General features: G+C 44.8%; 1 protein-coding gene across 9 annotated transcripts in view; it reads left to right on the top strand.

Moving 5' to 3' along the window:
• The window catches only part of ANKRD27 (ankyrin repeat domain 27), a 72335-nt gene that overhangs the window by 48051 nt on the left and 6116 nt on the right, over nt 1-18168 (top strand). For all 9 annotated transcript variants that reach the window (XM_081016647.1, XM_081016650.1, XM_081016651.1 and 6 more), the window contains 10 exons: nt 569-661; nt 1769-1966; nt 2483-2542; nt 2653-2766; nt 5115-5159; nt 12648-12773; nt 13983-14180; nt 14880-14999; nt 16967-17128; nt 17999-18098. In XM_081016647.1, the coding sequence (XP_080872773.1) occupies nt 569-661; nt 1769-1966; nt 2483-2542; nt 2653-2766; nt 5115-5159; nt 12648-12773; nt 13983-14180; nt 14880-14999; nt 16967-17128; nt 17999-18098 (1216 nt within the window). The remainder of the gene's footprint in view (nt 1-568; nt 662-1768; nt 1967-2482; nt 2543-2652; nt 2767-5114; nt 5160-12647; nt 12774-13982; nt 14181-14879; nt 15000-16966; nt 17129-17998; nt 18099-18168) is intronic.

The following is an 18168-nucleotide window of genomic DNA, read 5'->3' as shown; positions in this document are numbered from 1 at the left end:
GAAATGAACATCTGTCTGACTTTTAGAAAACATCTGAAGGCAGCCCTGTATGGGGAGATCTTAGAATGTTTGAGGTTTTTTTGTGTTTTAATACTTTGTTGGAAACAACCCAGAGTGGCTGTGGTAACCCAGTCAGACGGGCGGCATTTATTATTATTATTATTATTTCTCAAGCCATTAAGGCTTGGCTCCTTCTAAGCAGAGGGGATGCATGTGAGTTATTCCTTTTGCACAGAAACTGAAAGGAGCCACAATAGGATTTATTCTCCATCCCCCCCACCCCCGGCTCTTGATATCATCGTCAACTCTTATTTGTATTCCACTTTCCCACAAAAGTGTGCCCAAAGGTGCTCACAACATATCAAGTGAACAAGTATAACAGTTCAGCCATCAGATTTCATCCCAAACATATGCAAGTTAGAAACAGAATTTATGGGACTCAATTTGACACATTTGTATGGCCTTAATTGTATCGTAGCTTCTTCCACTTAATAGAGCTGCCACTTCTAACCCACTGAAATGTGTGCATGCCACATAAAAACGTAGCTTGGTTTTTTTCCTTTTTCAGCTTCTCCTCCTGCACTATAAGGCGAGCACAGAAGTCCAAGACAATAATGGCAACACACCCCTGCATTTAGCTTGCACTTACGGCCATGAAGATGTAAGTAGTTCGCAGCAACATGTTCAGGGTACCTGAACACCAGTTCAGGGTACCTATAACACCAGGGTACCTATAACCAGTTAGGTGGACTTTAGCCCCATTGAAAACAAGGGCACTTAAAGTGATTTCAAAGGGGCTTAACTTAGTCTGGATGCAGCCTCACACTTCATTTTTTATTTCATTTCTGAACTTGTAATCCTCCAGCCTTTTCAGAATGATCCTTGAGGGTTAGAAACAGGAGCCCATCGAGAGAGTCCTTTCTTTTGTAAAAACTTTGTTAGAGCTTTGGGGTCATGCATGGAACATTCCTCTGTGTCACTGTCTTACCTTGTGGAGAGTAAATTGGGGTAAATTGTGGAAAGTAAATCTGAGGTAAATTGTGCTGCCCTGTATAGTTGACAGTGTGACCTTCCTGATTCTGCCAGTCTGTTCTTGGATGAAAGGAGGTTACAGATTGTGGAGTAAATGAGGTTCCCTCATTCAAATAGTCATAACAAGGCAGTTCACTTGTCCTTTTTTCTATTTGGGAGGAGTAGCCTTATGCTGTTGGGCTGCCATGTTTATAGGAGTGACATACAGATGCCATTTACACATAGTATGCACATAGTGTTATGGGTTGGCTCCAACTAAGTCATACTCAAAATAAGCCCATTGAAATCAACATACCTAAGTAAGTCAGCGAACTAAAGTCCATTGATTTCATGTGGGTCTAGTATATGATTTAGTCAGATACAACTTGTGCAATGTAATGTGCAGATTAGCAGTGGGCTGTGTGGTAGAAACACCTGATTTGCATGCAGAAGGTCCCAGGTTCAGTCCCCAACAGCATTTCCAGGTAGGGTTGAGAGAGACAACCATGACTTGTGTGTTGTGGCTTATTTTATTTTACTATATTTGTATGGCTGCCCAACAACTTGCTTTCTCAGAGCAGTTCCCAGAAAATTTAAAGGATAAACTAGAGTCTTAAGATGCAGTATAAAAACAGTGATGAGTAGTATAAGAATGATTTGGTCTGGCAAGGTGTGATGACAAAATTGCCCTCTATCTAGTTCCGTTGCTTTAGTGATGTGCACCATCACAGCTTTGGTCTTTGTTTTAACTTTCCAGTGTGTCAAGGCTTTAGTCTATTACGACGTTCACTCTTGTAAATTAGACATTGGCAACGAGAAAGGAGACACTCCTCTTCACATAGCTGCTCGCTGGGGTTACCAAGGGATCATCGAAGTGCTGCTTCAGAATGGAGCCAACCCAAATATTCAGAACCGGACAAAAGAGACTCCTGTGCAGTGCGCATTAAATTCTACGGTACTTCTTAGATACCACTTATTTTTTTAAAAAACAACAACCCCAAATTTCTTACATGATTTTAAATGTTGCTTAATTACAAAGAAGCAATATTGGCCAGGGCAGTTAAAAATAAAATAAAATTCCATTTGCTTTTGGTGGACAAATACCACTGTTTTATATCTGAGACATCCATGCAGTATGTATTCATTTCTGTGGTCCTCTTAAATTGATCTGCTCTATAATTATTTTTTTAAGAAAACAAACAAATGTTATTGTGTTTTTTACTTAATTGGAAGGACAGTGGCTAGCCAGGAACTCTTGAAAATACTTTTTGCTTGTTTTTGACAGGGGAGGGTTGCAATTCTACTCCCAAAGTGCCTGAGAGGCAAGTTGAATCTTCCTGATCAGGATGCTCTCTAATCTGCCTTTATATATCATTGCTAATGTCATGCTTGCCTTCTGATCAGTAAATTTCTCTGGAGAGATGGAGTTGCAACTTGCCTCTTCATGAATGTTTGATCTTTCTGCTTGCAGATTTTGTCCTTAATGGAACTGAACTACCTTGCATTTGAAAGAGGGCAGAGTGCTTCTCAGGTAACCTGCAAACCCTTCCTTAGCGTGATGGTATTCAGCTGATCAACTGCTGTGATAACAGCGATGCTGCCAACTCTTCCTCCTTTTGTTTTCTTTGCTGGTTCCACTAGTCCCCAGCCAGATCTTCTCAGGGTTGTGAGGACTCCATTAGCCAAATATCGTCCATCTCCAGTTTATCTTCAGCAACAGCTAGACAAGAAGAAGCAAAATCTAGTTATAAAGAGGTAAGTCGATGAAGCATTGGGCAATGAGCAGCACAGTCGAAATCTAAGGGGCCAGGGCCATTCCTGTTTTCTCCTCCGCTCATAACAGTGGAACTTGAGTGTCATCCCATGAAGCTGATTAGCAGGAGATTCAGGACAAACAAAAGGATGTACCACTTCACACATGTCACACTTTCTGACATTCAGTGTAACAAGATGTGATAGCCACTTGATTAGACGGCTTTGAAAAGAAGAGTAGACACATTTTATGGAGGAGGGTGAGATCTGTCAATGGCTACTAGCCATGATCACTATATGCAGCCTCTGATTTTGGAGATATTATGGGAAGAGACCATCACTCTGCTTTCAGATGGTCCCAGAGTCAGCCATTGGCAGCAGTGATTAGAGCAGCCTTCACCAGCCAGGTGCCCCCCAGCCCAAATGTTTTGGATTACAGCTCCCATCAGCTGGCTGGGGCAAATAGGAATTATAGTCCACAACATCTGGAGGGAGCCAGGTTGGCAAAGGTTGGGCTGGAGATCTGGTACAGTGTGCAGAGGGTCAGGCTAGAACTGGGTCCAATCTCTGGCATCTCCATATTAAACAGCAAGAAACAGGTAGCAGGTGACATGAAAGACTTCTTTCCTGAAAAGGCTGGAGAACTACTGCTGGTCAGAACAGAGAATATTGAGCTAAATGGATGGAGAGTCTGAGCCAGTGTAAGGCAAAACGTTGATGCTCTGTCCCCATCATTATTGTCTCAGGACTACCTTTGAATTTTGATCTGTCTGTGTGAGATACCTTTAGGTCGCAATGGCTTCTCCTGTTGTGGGTACAGACCAGCCAAAAGTTGCTGTTCTGTAAATGAGAAGTACAGTGGTACCTCGGGTTACATACGCTTCAGGTTACAGACTCTCCTAACCCAGAAATAGTGCTTCAGGTTAAGAACTTTGCTTCAGGATAAGAACAGAAATCGTGCTCCGGCGGCGGTAGCAGGAGGCCCCATTAGCTAAAGTGGTGGTTCAGGTTAAGAACAGTTTCAGGTTAAGAACAGACCTCCGGAACGAATTAAGTACTTAACCCAAGGTACCACTGTAATGCATGTAAAAAAAAAGTCATTCAGTGTGAGATTGAGGATCGCTTCCTTTGTGCTTTGCTCCTCCTCCTCTTTTCGCCTTTAAGATATGAGCTTGTCATCCTCAAGAGGCTGAGGCTTCAGTTCAAGTCAGGGAAAAGAGATTACCTGCGTCTTAGACTTTTAGCTTCTAGAGCTCACGTCCTCTTCATTTAATCCAAAATCAGTTCACTCCCATTTGCCATAATTTGTTGCACTTGCATCTTATTGAGTAAGAAAGTGGTTTCTGATTGGGGTGTGGGAATTGTGCCTGATCCTGTATTTTAAGCCAAGAATGGCCTCTAAATTTAAAATGAGGGTTTTTGTGTTTTTGTTTTGCTGGAGAAGCGTAGTTTTCTGTGAAGATGTCAGTTTGACAACCTTTGTTTCTGTCAGCAGATTAATGCCCCCACCCCTACATTAGAGGCCGCATGCCATTGGTGGCTGGAGCCAATGATTGTCAGAACCAGATACAAGTATTCTGGATTAACTAATCTAGAATAAAGATAGCCTTTCTTCTGTTTTCACTGTGGCTACCTCAGATTAGAATTCCCAGTCCAAGCATGTCTGCTCAGAAGTAAACCCTACTGAGTTTGATGGTTTATTCTCAAATGAGCACACAGAAGAATTTGTTCTGGAAAGCAAGCGAAAGTAATTTCTTTTTGACTTTAGTGTGCTATGCATACATATATGGCAGTAGTTGGCCAATTTTTTCCTACAGGGGGAAACTCCCACTTGTTCTGAGACTGTATAGCAAGAAGGGGAAAAACACCCTAAAAGCCAGGAAAAGCAAGGAGGAAACTAAGAGGAATCAGCTCAACTCTCATGGGATGGATGGATGGGGCAGCTTCAGAAGGTATCAGGAACTGCCTCAAGTGAGGTTGGGGGATGCATGTTGCTCACCTGTGATTCATTCAGAGCCCCTCTTGGCTAGACTTGGTCACTCTCTGCTTCCTGCTTGCAAGATGGAAAGAAGAGCCAAATTTACAAAATGATCACTAGACCCCTTCCTACAACTGTTTACAAGGACAAGGAGATGTTTGGCCTGAGGAAGGATGCGAGTGCCACATCACATGCAGTTTGATGGGAGGCTTCCATCCTATTTGGCAAACTGATTCTCTGGGTGTAGATGCTTTTGTAGCCCAAACAGCAACACCTAGGCACAAGAGGAAGTATCAGCAAGGTTGAAAGAACCCAAATACCCTAGTAGTACAACTAAACGTTTCTTTTTCTTCTGGCTGTATTCATTACATAGGTGGAGAAACTTTTAAGAGCAGTTGCTGATGGAGACCTTGAAATGGTAAGATCTCTTATGCTTTGTGCTACCTTGTTTGCATGCATTGATGGCACTTTATAAGGTAGAGATTTTCACGAGCATAACAGTAAGTGTGTGCAGCTGTTAAACAGTGACATGCTTTTATTCCCATAATGGGAGTGTCTGGAAATTTGTACCCCACCCATCTGGCTGGGTTTCCCCAGCAACCCTGGGTTGCTTCCAACAAAGATTAAAAAATACATCAAAGTGTCACACATTAAAAACTTCCCTGAACAGGGCTGCCTTCAGATGTTTTCTAAATGTCAGGTAGTTGTTTATCTCTTTGACATCTGATGGGAGGGCGCTCCACAGGGCGGGCGCCACTACCGAGAAGGCCCTCTGCCTGGTTCCCTGTAGCTTTGCTGTGACAACGGAATCATGACCCCATTAGCAGGAAGAACCCAGAGGTCCTGTGAAAGGCTGGAAGCCTGAGGCAGAATTGGGCCAGTTGCAGCATGCAGCAGTCTGTTGCTGCTGAGAACAAGTAGGAAAATCGGGGCACCCTTTCACTCCTTCCCCCCTGTTTCTGAGGCCCAGGTGAGAAAAGCTCAGAGGACCAGGGGGTCAGACCAGACTGTGGATGCTGCCGCTCATTCCTGACAGGATGGGCAGAGCCCCAACAAGGGGTTTGTTACATTTGTAGTGGGGGCTAGAACAGGGGTAGTAACACAACGCCCTTTAGTTAAAGGACTGCTGGCAATGGAGCTTTGCACTTAAGGGAACACTTCTGCATACATAGCACATTTCCTCCCCTTTGTTTTTGAAGCAGCTTCCTGTTTTGCCATGCTCACTCTGATTGCAGGAGTAACGTGTGTGTTTTTTTTAATTAAAAAAGATTAAAAAGCTTGGTGCCTCTTGTGTTGCTGTGAAATCCTATAATCAGCCCATTATAGAATATTCAACATCTCAGAGAGGCAGTCTTGGTTCCTCTGAGACCTTAAATGCCAGGATTAGAGAAGGCTGCACCTCCTTTGAACACTCTGGGTCTTCATCTAAAATGCATTAGAATTAAATGCACAGCACTAGACTGCCTCGTAGTACATTCTGTATTGATTTAACTGTTGAAGAGTGTATATCCATGTGTAGGAAGAGCATGTGGCAAGTCCCCTGCTGGGACTGAATGGCTTCAGAATGCAGGGGGCAAAATCGTATGGTTGAATGCTCCCCCATATCAAAAATGCCCTTCTCGTCGGAAACTGGCATGCAAGGGAGAAGGAATATGTCTTAACCTTCTATCCTGGATGTGTTGCAGACATCACCATCCTGCTCTGTGCTATAAACACAAAACCATTATGCAGGTAGTGTGTATTTTTCAAATGTGGCTTTTCCTTTGAATATAAACTGAGGCAGAGAGGGCGAATAGATCCCCACCTCCCACATTTCTATGGGTTTCAAAGAGGAAAAGGAAAGTCTGCAACTCAAAAGAAATACTGATGGATTAATCATGATATTTTTAGTTGGATAATTGATCAGTTTTCAGTTTGCATATGGGTGACTAACAATACAGTGGTACCTCTACTTATGAACGTGATCCGTTTCGGGGTGCCATTCGCATGCTGAACAGTCCGTAAGTGGAGCGCCGCTACTGCGCCTGCGCAAAGCGCGATAGAGCGCTTCTGCATATGCACGCACAGTGAACCCAGAAGTAAACGCTTCCGGGTTTGCCGCGTTCGTAACCTGAAAAGTGGCAACGTGAAGCACACGTAACACAAGGTATGACTGTACTTCTGAAGCAAGAAGCATATGTCCTTTGCTTTTAGATTATGAAATTGTATTGCAGCTGGCATCCTCTTAGAAGAGGCATTACCCTTCTGCATGTGAGAAGAGAGAATGGCTCTTTTAGGATGGTGCTTGCCATTTGTAGTTTTCATAAGCAGCTTGAATTAAAAAGAAGCCTGTATAGTATATTCCAACAGTGAATTCCTTCTCCAATGACTGAACATGCTCAATGACAATGAATTGCTGGCTGATTCTTGGTGGGTGTTTGGGAGGGGGACTGGCAAATTGAGGAGAGGGAGTGCAATGGAGTGTCCTGGAAAAGGGCACAGAACTTGAACTTGACACAACAACATTTTGTTGTAGGTTCCACATGAATGCATTTGTGGGTGGGTTTTTAGCCATCCATCCATCCTGCTGCCAGTTTCCTCTCTTGGTTGATCTAAATTAAGTATTGCAGTCCAGATGTGCCTTTCATAGATGCAATACCTGTGTTACCTTCTTAGATATTCATATCCATGAGTAACTTTTCTCATGAGTAGTCCTAAGAGGGAAGTTGGGCTATGTTTTTTCCTCAAATAGTAGTATCAGCTTTGAACAAAAAGTCATGGCAATTTTAAAACTGCCAACAAACACATTTTTTTTGGGTAATGACTTACAGAAATGTAAAAGCAACTGGGGTTGTTTTGATCTGTAATACCTCGTTTTCCATACAGCAGCAGCAGCCTTGCTGCTTCCATCCTATAATTTGCAATATTTACTGTCTCCTGTGATGACTGAAAACTGCCTGAGCCCTGCTATCTTTTTCTCCAGAAGCCTTTTAAAATGGTGACAAGCAGCAGTTGACAGTAAGGCAAATTATACCATTGTATGTTTGAAGATTTCTTCATTTTTAAAATAAAAAAAATAAGAAAGTCTTGTGAAGCTGTATTCGAATATCATACCAAGCCATTCCAAAGTCAGCATTGGAGGCTGTGCCTTTGAATTGGGCTCACCAAGGTTTGGCATAATTTTTGAATTGATAAATCAGTGATGGGCACGGAGCCCATGCCTTGCATTCAAAAGGTCTCTGCTTTGATTCCTAGCACTTCCAGGTAGCAAGGAGATGAGAAAGAGCCCTGCCTGAGAGCTGTTGCCAGACAGAGTTTAGGCTAGATGGAGCAATAGTTTTATGCAGGAGAAGGCACCTTCATAGGATCACTGCTGAAAGGGTCAGCCAGTGTAGTAGTAATAGTAGTAGTAGTAATAATAATAATAATAATAATAATAATAAATAATAATAATAATAGTAGTTATTATTTGTTTGTTTGTTCATTCATTCATTCATACATACCCCACCCATCTGGCTGGATTTCCCTAGCCACTCTGGGTGGCTCCCAGCAGAATATTAAAAGCACAATAAAACATCAAACATTAAAAACTTCCCTAAACTTCCCTGCCCTCAGATGTCTTCTAAAAGTCAGATAGTTGTTTATTTCCTTGACATCTGATGGGAGGGCGTTCCACAGGGCGGGCGCCACTACTGAGAAGGCCCTCTGCCCGATTCCCTATAACTTCTCTTCTCGCAGTCAGGGAACCGCCAGAAGGCCCTCGGCGCTGGACCTCAGTGTCTGGGCTGAACGATGGGGGTGGAGACGCTCTTTCAGGACCGAGGCCGTTTAGGGCTTTAAAGGTCAGCACCAACACTTTGAATTGTGCCCAGAAACGTACTGGGAGCCAATGTAGGTCTTTCAGGACCGGTGTTATGTAGTCCCGGCGGCCACTCCGAGTCACCAGTCTAACTGCTGCATTCTGGATTAATTGCAGTTTCCGAGTCACCTTCAAAGGTAGCATTGTGTAGAGCGCATTGCAGTAGTCCAAGTGGGAGATAACCAGAGCATGCACCACTCTGGCGAGACAGTCTGCGGGCAGGTAGGGTCTCAGCCTGCGTACCAGATGGAGCTGGTAGACAGCTGCCCTGGACACAGAATTGACCTGTGCCTCCATGGACATCTGTGAGTCCAAAATGACTCCCAGGCTTCATACCTGGTCCTTCAGGGGTACAATTACCCCATTCGGGGTAAAAAGAAAAATGCCTCTTTACCCTGGCTTTTGACACTTGTGGGTCTGAAAAATATACATCTCCTTTTTTCTGTGATTGCAAGTTGTTTTAAAAAGTTTTTAATATTGTGTTTTAATATTGTAACCCATCTTGGGACCTTAGGGTGAATAATATTTTACTATATATCATAATCTCTTGGGAGTGAGAAGCTATGCAGAGTCAAGTTCCACAGCAAGAATCATCCTTCTAATTGCATGTTTTAATGCACTGCTTCTTGCTCTGAAAGCACTCAGAGTGCGTTACTTGGTGAGATCAGATTACAGCAGCTCCATGGGATACTTAACACGTGCACCTATTTTAAAATGCATTTAACCTTTTGACCAAAATCCTTCGTTAATCCATTGTCATTGGAAACAGATACATTTGAGACAGCGTGATTAAACTTTGGTAAGGCACTGATTCGGAAATGTTTTGGGAAGCTGTGGCAAGTTAATGATTGGTCTGCTAGACGCCTTGCTGTTCAAGGTTGGGTGATAAATGTTGTGCAGCTGATGAAATGAGTTTGCAGGGATGATCAGTCTTGTTTCTGCCTGGGGGAAGGAGGGGTGGCTGGTGGGGGAACTTGTCGGGATAATCTGAGGGATTCCTGAATTCTTGGGGTGGATGAATGACTGACAGGGCTGGCAATTCCCTATTGGAGCCTTGGTCTCAGTATGGAACGGGAAGGGTTATTGCCTCTGTACTCTTTCCAGCACTGCAGGGTTTGTAATGTTCTCTGGTGTAGGGAAGATCAGACCGCTGGAATGCACACAGTTGATGTTTTGCAGTGAACACAACTGAGCAGAAGTGAAAGCATCCCACTGTGCCTACTCTGTGGTGGTGAGGGAGGTGGAAAGGTCTTACTTCACCTCCTTTGTTGCGTCCTCATGGTGTTGTCCAGTTTAGCTGTTTTGTTGGGATCTGTCTTGGAAGAAAGTGGAGTGGAATCCTTGGCTGTCTTGTGATGGATTTACCCAAGGCTAGCTGGACCATAAAGAAGGCTGATCGCCGAAGAATTGATGCTTTTGAATTATGGTGCTGGAGGAGACTCTTGAGAGTCCCATGGACTGCAAGAAGATCAAACCTATCCATTCTGAAGGAAATCAGCCCTGAGTGCTCACTGGAAGGACAGATCATGAAGGTGAGGCTCCAATACTTTGGCCACCTCATGAGAAGAGAAGACTCCCTGGAAAAGACCCTGATGTTGGGAAAGATGGACGGCACAAGGAGAAGGGGACAACAGAGGACAAGATGTTTGGATAGTGTTCTCGAAGCTACCAGCATGAGTTTGACCAAACTGTGGGAGGCAGTGGAAGATAGGAGTGCCTGGCGTGCTCTGGTCCATGGGGTCACGAAGAGTCAGACACGACTAAACAACTAAACAACAACAACAGCTGTTTACCCAGGTGTTTTGAGGTGGCTGGTTACAGTCCATTGTTGCTTGCTTAGTCTCTGTTACCTGCTGATTTTATAGTTTTATACAACTTTTTAAAAATAATAATTTATACACCATCTTTTGTTTCAAGAAAAATAATAATACACGGGTGGTTCACAAACAAATGGAAGCCGGCAGCAAAATAACAAGGATAAAAACAGCTTATTAAAAATATTAATAATTAAAATACTGTACATGGTAAAATAAATTCATCAAGAACATTAAAACATCTGTTATTTAAAATGTATAATGAGTGCGCCCATTAAAACGCCATAACATCAGTTGAAGCAGAAGATTCAAGTCAGGAGACATAGGGGGTGCTTATCTCCAGGTGTGTCTTCAAGAATGCCAGCACCGGTGAGTCCAGGTGTGTGCCCCACTCCATGATCCATTGAGAAATAAATAAAGAAACAAGTAGGAACTCAAGTGGAGGGCTGTGCCTGGTTCCTGGGCTGTTGATTCCCACCTAGAAGAGGAGGCAGTGGCGGTAAGGAGGAAGAGGGGGGCAGACTCAAAAGAAGGCTCCCCACCAAGATTATCTTGCCCAAAGCCCCACTTCCACCCCCACAAAGACAACTTGCCCAAGCCTACGTATGCATCAATTGATGGCAGAAAGACAAGAAATGACAAACATATTCTCTTTTCTTTCTTGAGAAAAGTCAGCGTTCTTGTCTCTTTGATTAAAAATCAACTGTGGTTGAGGTTGGGTTTTTTTTTTTTTTTTAAGTGGAATAAAGGCTGTTCAAGGAAGCACCTTGGTATATTCTGGCCCAAAGCCCTCCATTTAATCTTCAGCAATCCTGGCTAAAAGGATTTGAGAGGCCTTGGGCTGAGGTGAGCGTTAAAGACTCGATTAAGTGTGAAGAAGTCATTTCTAATTTACATCATGGTTCCTTGGGAAACTGGTCTGTAGTTGACTTGTGGGAAGTGAAATGTTAGGTTTCCTTTATCTTATCTTTCTGAGAAAGTAACAGGAGACTTTGGACGATGTCCTACTGAAGTGATAACAGGCCTAACGGTAAGGTCAAGTAGGCTGGAAGGAGCAAGAGGTCAGGGCCTTTTCAGTGGTACCCCCCAGCTCTAGTTATGCTATTCCCACTGGGTTGTGCCTACCTGGTCTCTTCTGCACAAGTCTCTATCAATTACCTATTCCAGATTGCTTTTTTCTTACCCGGTTTTAATTGCTGTTGGTTTTTGAAACACAATGATATCTTTTATGCTGACCTGTTTGAAATGTTTCTCTCTATGCTTTCTAAGATACTAGTTTTTGTATTTCTTTCAAAATCTCTTTGGTGAATTTCAGTGCAGTCTGTCTTATACGAGACGCCTGAGAAGGGCTAGGCAGGCTTCCTCAACCTCGGCTCTCCAGATGTTTTGAGACTACAGTTCCCATCATCCCCAACCACTGGTCCTGCTAGCTAGGGATCATGGGAGTTGTAGTCCAAAAACATCTGGAGGGTCGAGTTTGAAGAAGCCTGGGCTAGAGCAACCTAAAGCAAGGGCTGTGTGTTGAGGGGAGCTGTAGTCCAGCAACATCTGGGGAGCCACAGGTTCCCCATCCCTACCTTGAAAGGTGAGCTTAATATACGCTGAGAAATAAAATCAGTAAGTGCCAATTTCCAGAATAATCGGCATATCGATGTCTGAATTAAAATGCCTCCTATGGGGCAGGGGGAGCGCCATAATTTCAGTGTTTCTCCATGCAGGCAAAACAACAATACTTCATATAGGAAATGAGATATCCAGGGAGAAAGGGATCAAGCTTGGTTGTCTCTATGACATGGTAGTTTTCTTTGTGTAGTGATTATTTTTCACGAGGGCGCATTCATGTGAGTGTCTCTCTGTCATCAGATGTAGTTCAGTTCAGGGTTTACCACCCCAAGGTTTCCTCTCCCAAAAGAAAAGAAATACATTTTAAAAAAGGGGACACTAATTTGCATGAAACATGCACATGCTAAGTTGTTAATGCAGATTTAGAAACAATTGCTACAATTTTGAATAGAAATACAATCCATCTTACCATAGTGAGGGAGATTGCAGCCAGCTGAGCTGTCTGCTTGCTCAGGCTGCTCCTCCTTCTCTGGGTTTTTTTTTTTTTTTTAATGTTTAAACCAGAGTTTGACCAGTCAGCCTTTCTAACAGAGGACTGTTCTCTGTAACGTAGGACACTGGCCACCCTAACCGCCCCAGTGAGAATAAGGCCTACAATTCTGACTCTAGAACGGCCTTCGTTTCTTAACAGGTGCGCTATCTTTTGGAATGGGCGGAAGACGATCTAGAGGAACCCGAAGAAGCAGGCAGCAGCGTGGAGAAGCTGGAGTTCTGCCACCCCTTGTGCCAGTGTTCCAGATGTGGCCCTGTGCAAAAGGTCTGCCCGTCTTCCTCCTGCCCAGGCCTGTCATTCATTGTGCCCAGCTCTGAAACATCCTCCGTCCCTTGTCCTTATCAGAGTTCACGACCTCCTGAGATGAAGCTGCTCTCCTGGGTAATCAGGCTCCTGAAAGGATTGAGCAGCCGCTCAGGAGAAGCTTGTTTCCTCTGGAAGAGGCAGGGAGGGGGAGAAAACTTTGCACTTTGTCCTCAACTCACCTTCCTCTTAGGGGTGGAGGAAGGGGGGGTGCGATGGGGGCGGGCCGCCCCGGGTGTCACCACTGAGGGGGGTGACAAAATGCCGGGCGGCACTCACCGCGGGGCCTGCAGCTCGCCCGAGCCACGCATCTGTCCTGGGAGTGACGCGATGGCTTGAGCGTGCGCAGGCTCCATGCTGCCCAAACAGTCCGCCCGCTGCCTCCCCCTCAGCTGTAGGGTGGCTGAGTGGGAGGAGGCAGGCAGGCTCCTTGGAGGCCCTGCGGAGCGTCCTGCCTCAGCTCACCCCGCCCCGCGGACGCCTGGCCACGCCCCCGGGCGCAGGGCCCGTGTGCCGCCCCAGGCGCCCAATCAGCTTGCTCTGCTGCTACGTCTTCTCCCTGCAGACAATTTCCCTGTCTTGGCATTGCACTCCTCTTCTAGGAGTCTTTGCCTGTGGGAGAGTAAACAAGTAACAAGGCCTCTGCTCTCAATTTCCCAGCTGCTGCTTTCTCCCTTGCTAACCAAATGGAATCAGAGAACTGTAGAATTGGAAAGGACCCCAAGGGTCATCTAGTCCAACCCCCTGCAGTGTAGGAATCTTTTTGCCCAGTGTGGGACTCGAACCCATGCCCCTAAGATTAAGAGTCTCATGTTCTGCCAACTAAGCTGTGAAAATCATACAGCAATGGTTGTGATGTTTTAGATTGAAAGCCTGTGGGCAAGTCCTGTCTGGTTTGGGTTTGTTTGTTTTTTAAATGTGCATAGTCATTTTAGGCACTTGATGCTACTGCTACTACTTAATAAATCACTGTTCATAATAATGGTGAGTTTATACCAATACATTTGCATCATCTCAGCACACAAATAGCACTCTGAAGTTTCCAAAGTGGCGCTGAATTCCAGGCGGTGGCTGCCGTGGGATGTTTGCTTGTTTGTTCTCTGTCTGGTACATGGGGAGTCAGTCAGCTGAGAAGGCTCTGATGGAATTTCCCTTTCTTCCTCCCGATAGAAACTCTTCCGAGTTCCCTCCAACGGCCTCGGAGTGAACATCACCAACCAAGAGGGCCTGACTCCGCTGCACGTGGCCTCGCTCCATGGACATGCGGACTTGGTCTCCCTCTTACTGAAGCACGGAGCCAACCTGGAGGCAAAGGATGCTCACCACGCGACACCTCTCCACCTTGCCAGCCAGAACGGGCACTTGCAGGTAAGGGTTGCAGCAGGGAGGTCTCCTCTTCGACCTTACTTATTTATATACCGCTGTATCATTAAAATGTATCACAGTGGCTTACAACAATACAAAAACATACAGTACAGTAAACTCATAAAAAGAAGACCATTGCAGGGGATGCATACTTAATTGCTTGCATATTTTGCCTGGCAAAATAGAAGAGTTTTCAGCAGGCAGTTAAAAGCTTGCAGACAAGGTGCTTGCTGAATCTGTGCTGGCAGGATGTTCCACAGCATACCTCCACTGTTGGAGGCAGTAAATGCTTCTGAATACCAGTTGCTGGAAACCTCAGGAGGGAAGAGCACTCTTTTGCTTGGGTTTTGCCTGCGGGCTTCCCAATCTGGTTGGCCACCATGAGAACAAAGGGGTGCCCTTTGGCCTGATCCAGCAAGGCTCTTCCACCCACCCAATTTTGTTTCCAGTTTTACACACCTTGGGATTTACCCAAATCCGTGATAGCTCCCTTTGTGTGTATGAATGAGCAACTGCACTCACCATGCCAATAATAACCTTGCTTGCGCCTGTGCTTTACAAAGCATTAATGTGAGTTGGTTTCGTCTAAAGAAAGAAAGATTGAGAAAATGCAGGGGACTTGAACCCTTTTACTTCTGGTTTTTGCGTGTGTTGAAACTGTTCAAAGCTGCCATGGTAACACTTCTTTCCTTTTTTCCACAGGTGGTAAAGTGCCTGATAGAGTATAAAGCTAAACAAAATAAAAAGGACATTTATGGAAACACTCCTTTAATTTATGCCTGCTTGAATGGCTATCTAGAGATAGCGGCCTTTTTGTTAGAGGTAAGGGACCTTTGGGTATTTTCATATTTTCCTTTCTTTCTTTCTTTTGACTGTGGTATTTATTTTTCATATTCAGTCATCATGAGGTGGCAGATCTGGCAACATTCCGAACAGCAGAGGACTTTTCATCATACTCTGCTCTTAATCTCAGCATTTTGAGAGTACATTTTAAAGGATGGGTTGCCCTAAAGCAGAGGTTTTCAACCTTTTTGGGTCCATGGCTCCCTTGACCAACTAACTTCTTTCTGCAGCACCCCTGTAGGGCTCAGGAGCCCAGTTATGTCACCCTTTGCCCACAGAGCTGGCAGCCTCTCACCCTTTTTCAAACGCCTTCCCTTGTGGAGTGTTCCCTCAGCCTCCTCCCCTCTCCTTGGGAGGCCTCTGGGTGGCTGCAGCTGCCACTCCTGGTCTCTGAGCTGCCCCCCCCCCCCGCCAAAGAGAAGTGCCTCCTCACACTGCCCCACAGGGGCCTGGGAAGCACCCCCTGGCCAGCCCCAGAGGCACCATTCACCTGCGGAGCTTGTAGCCAGAGCTGCTGCAACAAACATCTGTGCAAGCCTTTGGGAAGCAGCGACACAAGAGGGCATCAGAGGAGCGAGGGAAGGAAAGACGCCAGTGTTACCCATGGCACACTGGTTGAAAACCACTGCCCTAAAGTATGATTGGGGAAGCTCTGTCCCTCCCCATCATCATTGAGTGACCAGGTTGACTAGGTTTGATGGGAAAGGGAGTTCACAGTTGCCTGGAGGACCACAGCTTCTCCATCCCTTCCATAAGAGAAAAGTGGGGGAAATCTAAGCTTCATGCTGGCATTCATTTGTATAAACTTGCCCTTAGTTATATTAAATGTCAGTTACAGATCAGCTACTGCAGATGAACTCACCTTATCATGTGAGCATAGTGGGCTGGGATTCAGAGCGGAAGGAAAATAGATTATTGTGCAGCTATGCAAATGCTTCTGCAAGAGCTGTGCATGGGTGCACTTAGTGCAGAAGCAGCTGGATTACATAGCACTCCCCAGGCATCCTGTTGTGCAATAGCACATTTGGATGTAGTTTCACATTTCTTCTGTATCTGGAAGGGCATCTTTAGATTCAGCTCGCTGGTCAGGTTCAGGCATAATGGGAAACCGTGGTTTCCTGTTGTGTGAAGAACTCTGCCCCCCTTCAATTGCAGCTACAATGAAGCGTTGGCCTCCAGTTTGAAACAAGCCACAGTTCAGAACTGTGGTTTATTTAAAAGCAGAAGTGAAAGCTGCCAGGCTCCTCCTTGTGGCAGCAAAGAGGACGAAAAGGAAGAAGGCAAGTTCACGGCTCCTGCAGGTTCATTGACATAATGGTAAACTCAGTGGTTTCCCACTTTGTCTGAACCAGGCTGCTACTTTTCAATGGAAAGCACAGTGGGATGAATGGATTGCTTAATCATTGCCTTTCTGTTGATAGCATGAAATGAGAGAGTAGATCTGTCCTTGTCAATTTGTTACATTAAAATGCATATTTCCATATTGGAAGAGCCATTGTGGACTGACTTGAGACCTAGATTCAAATATCACATTTAACCCATGAAGCTCACGGGTGGACCTTACTCTGAGCCAACCTCACAGGGTTGATGTGAGGATAAAATGGGGGCGGGAGGGAGATGTATGTCACCTTCAGCTTCTTGGATGAAAAGTGGGATGTAAATAAGACAAAGGAAGAATTTGAGAGGGGGACCGTCTTGTACTGACAGAGCAGATACGTTTCATGCAGGTTCAATCCCTGCCATCTAAAGTTTAAGAGGATCAGATGGGAGACAGGAAAGATCCTCTGCCACAGACCCCCAACAGATAACATAGTAAAAGTTGATGCAACTTCCTCATCGGTACCATTTTGAGATACTGAAAGAAGTATGAGAACTTGCCGTTTCCGTGTGACCTCCTTTCAGTATCATCCCTTGAATGTCCTTTGCCATCCTTTCTTTCCCTTCAGAACGGGGCCTCGGTTAACCTGTACAACAACCAAGGCAACACACCTCTCCATAAAGCTGTGATCGGGAGCTATGAGCCTTTGGTGCGGCTCCTGCTGCAGCATGGCGCATCAGCACATGCTCAGAACAACAGACAGTGCACGCCCCGTGACTACGCTGAGCCTGTAAGTGGCCCATTTGTCCACAGGAGGAACTTGCTAGCCCACAAGTACAGTAAGCCTACCAGCCTCCATCTGGACTGATGCATTATCAGCCAGAGATTTCAATGGAGGGTGATTGGCTCCAGCTTTAGCCTGAAGCTATAATTCTCAAGCGACATAGATCAGGGGCTCCTGGACGGTGGTTTGTGGACCACAGCTTTAGTCAGGTGGATTTGAGAGTGTCTGCGAAGGACACTTGCCCTTTGAGTTCTATGGAATCCAAATTGCAATACAAGAAAATGTAAGAAATAAAAAGCAGTAAAAACACAATTAAAAAAACATACAGCATCTAGCACAGTGCATTCCAATTGCTACAATGGGCAAAAAAATTTATGAAGAGGTCTGGCAAGACTCTCAACATTTTTCAAGTGCTCCATGGGTGGGGGCAGGTGGGAGTTTGGGACCCCCTGACATAGACAACAAAAGTAGGAGTGTGGTAATTGGTAGGACTAGCTTGCTGATCAATGATTGGTCAGATATTGTCCATCATCCATCCATTGTTTGACTGTACTAAAATATTCCAAGAATCCAGAACGGTCATGATGCTCGGAAAATGTACCTGCTTCTTTATTATACACCCCAGCCCTTTAAAAACTTGTTTTTACAGTGTTCTGAACCACTGTTAAGTGGCATTTTCATTCGTTGTGCTGGAAGTTCTTATGCTAGAAATATGTTATTTTATTATATGTTAATTGTATTTGATCATTTTTTTGCTGCAAGCCACCAAAACAACAGTGCTGTTGGGCAGCTTCATATAATATACAGCAATAAAATAAAATAAAGTATTTTTTAAATGAGAAACTACCTCCTCTTTTTGTCCCACCTAATTTAAAGAAATCGGGTATCCTTGAGCTGCTGAGGACCGTAGTAACCTCAGAAGAGGGAAGAAAGACTGACTGCAGATCTCATGTGGCTGGGAAGAGCAGGAAAAAAAGTGAGTGTGGCATTTTGACTAGCAGAAATGAATCACACTGGGGACTGACCTTACTAAGCAGGCGGAGGGC

Source organism: Podarcis pityusensis, assembly GCF_964106645.2.
Source record: "Podarcis pityusensis genome assembly, chromosome: 8".
Taxonomy (NCBI): domain Eukaryota; kingdom Metazoa; phylum Chordata; class Lepidosauria; order Squamata; family Lacertidae; genus Podarcis; species Podarcis pityusensis.
Note: the sequence above shows the minus strand (reverse complement) of the source record. Positions and strands in the feature narration are given on the sequence as shown.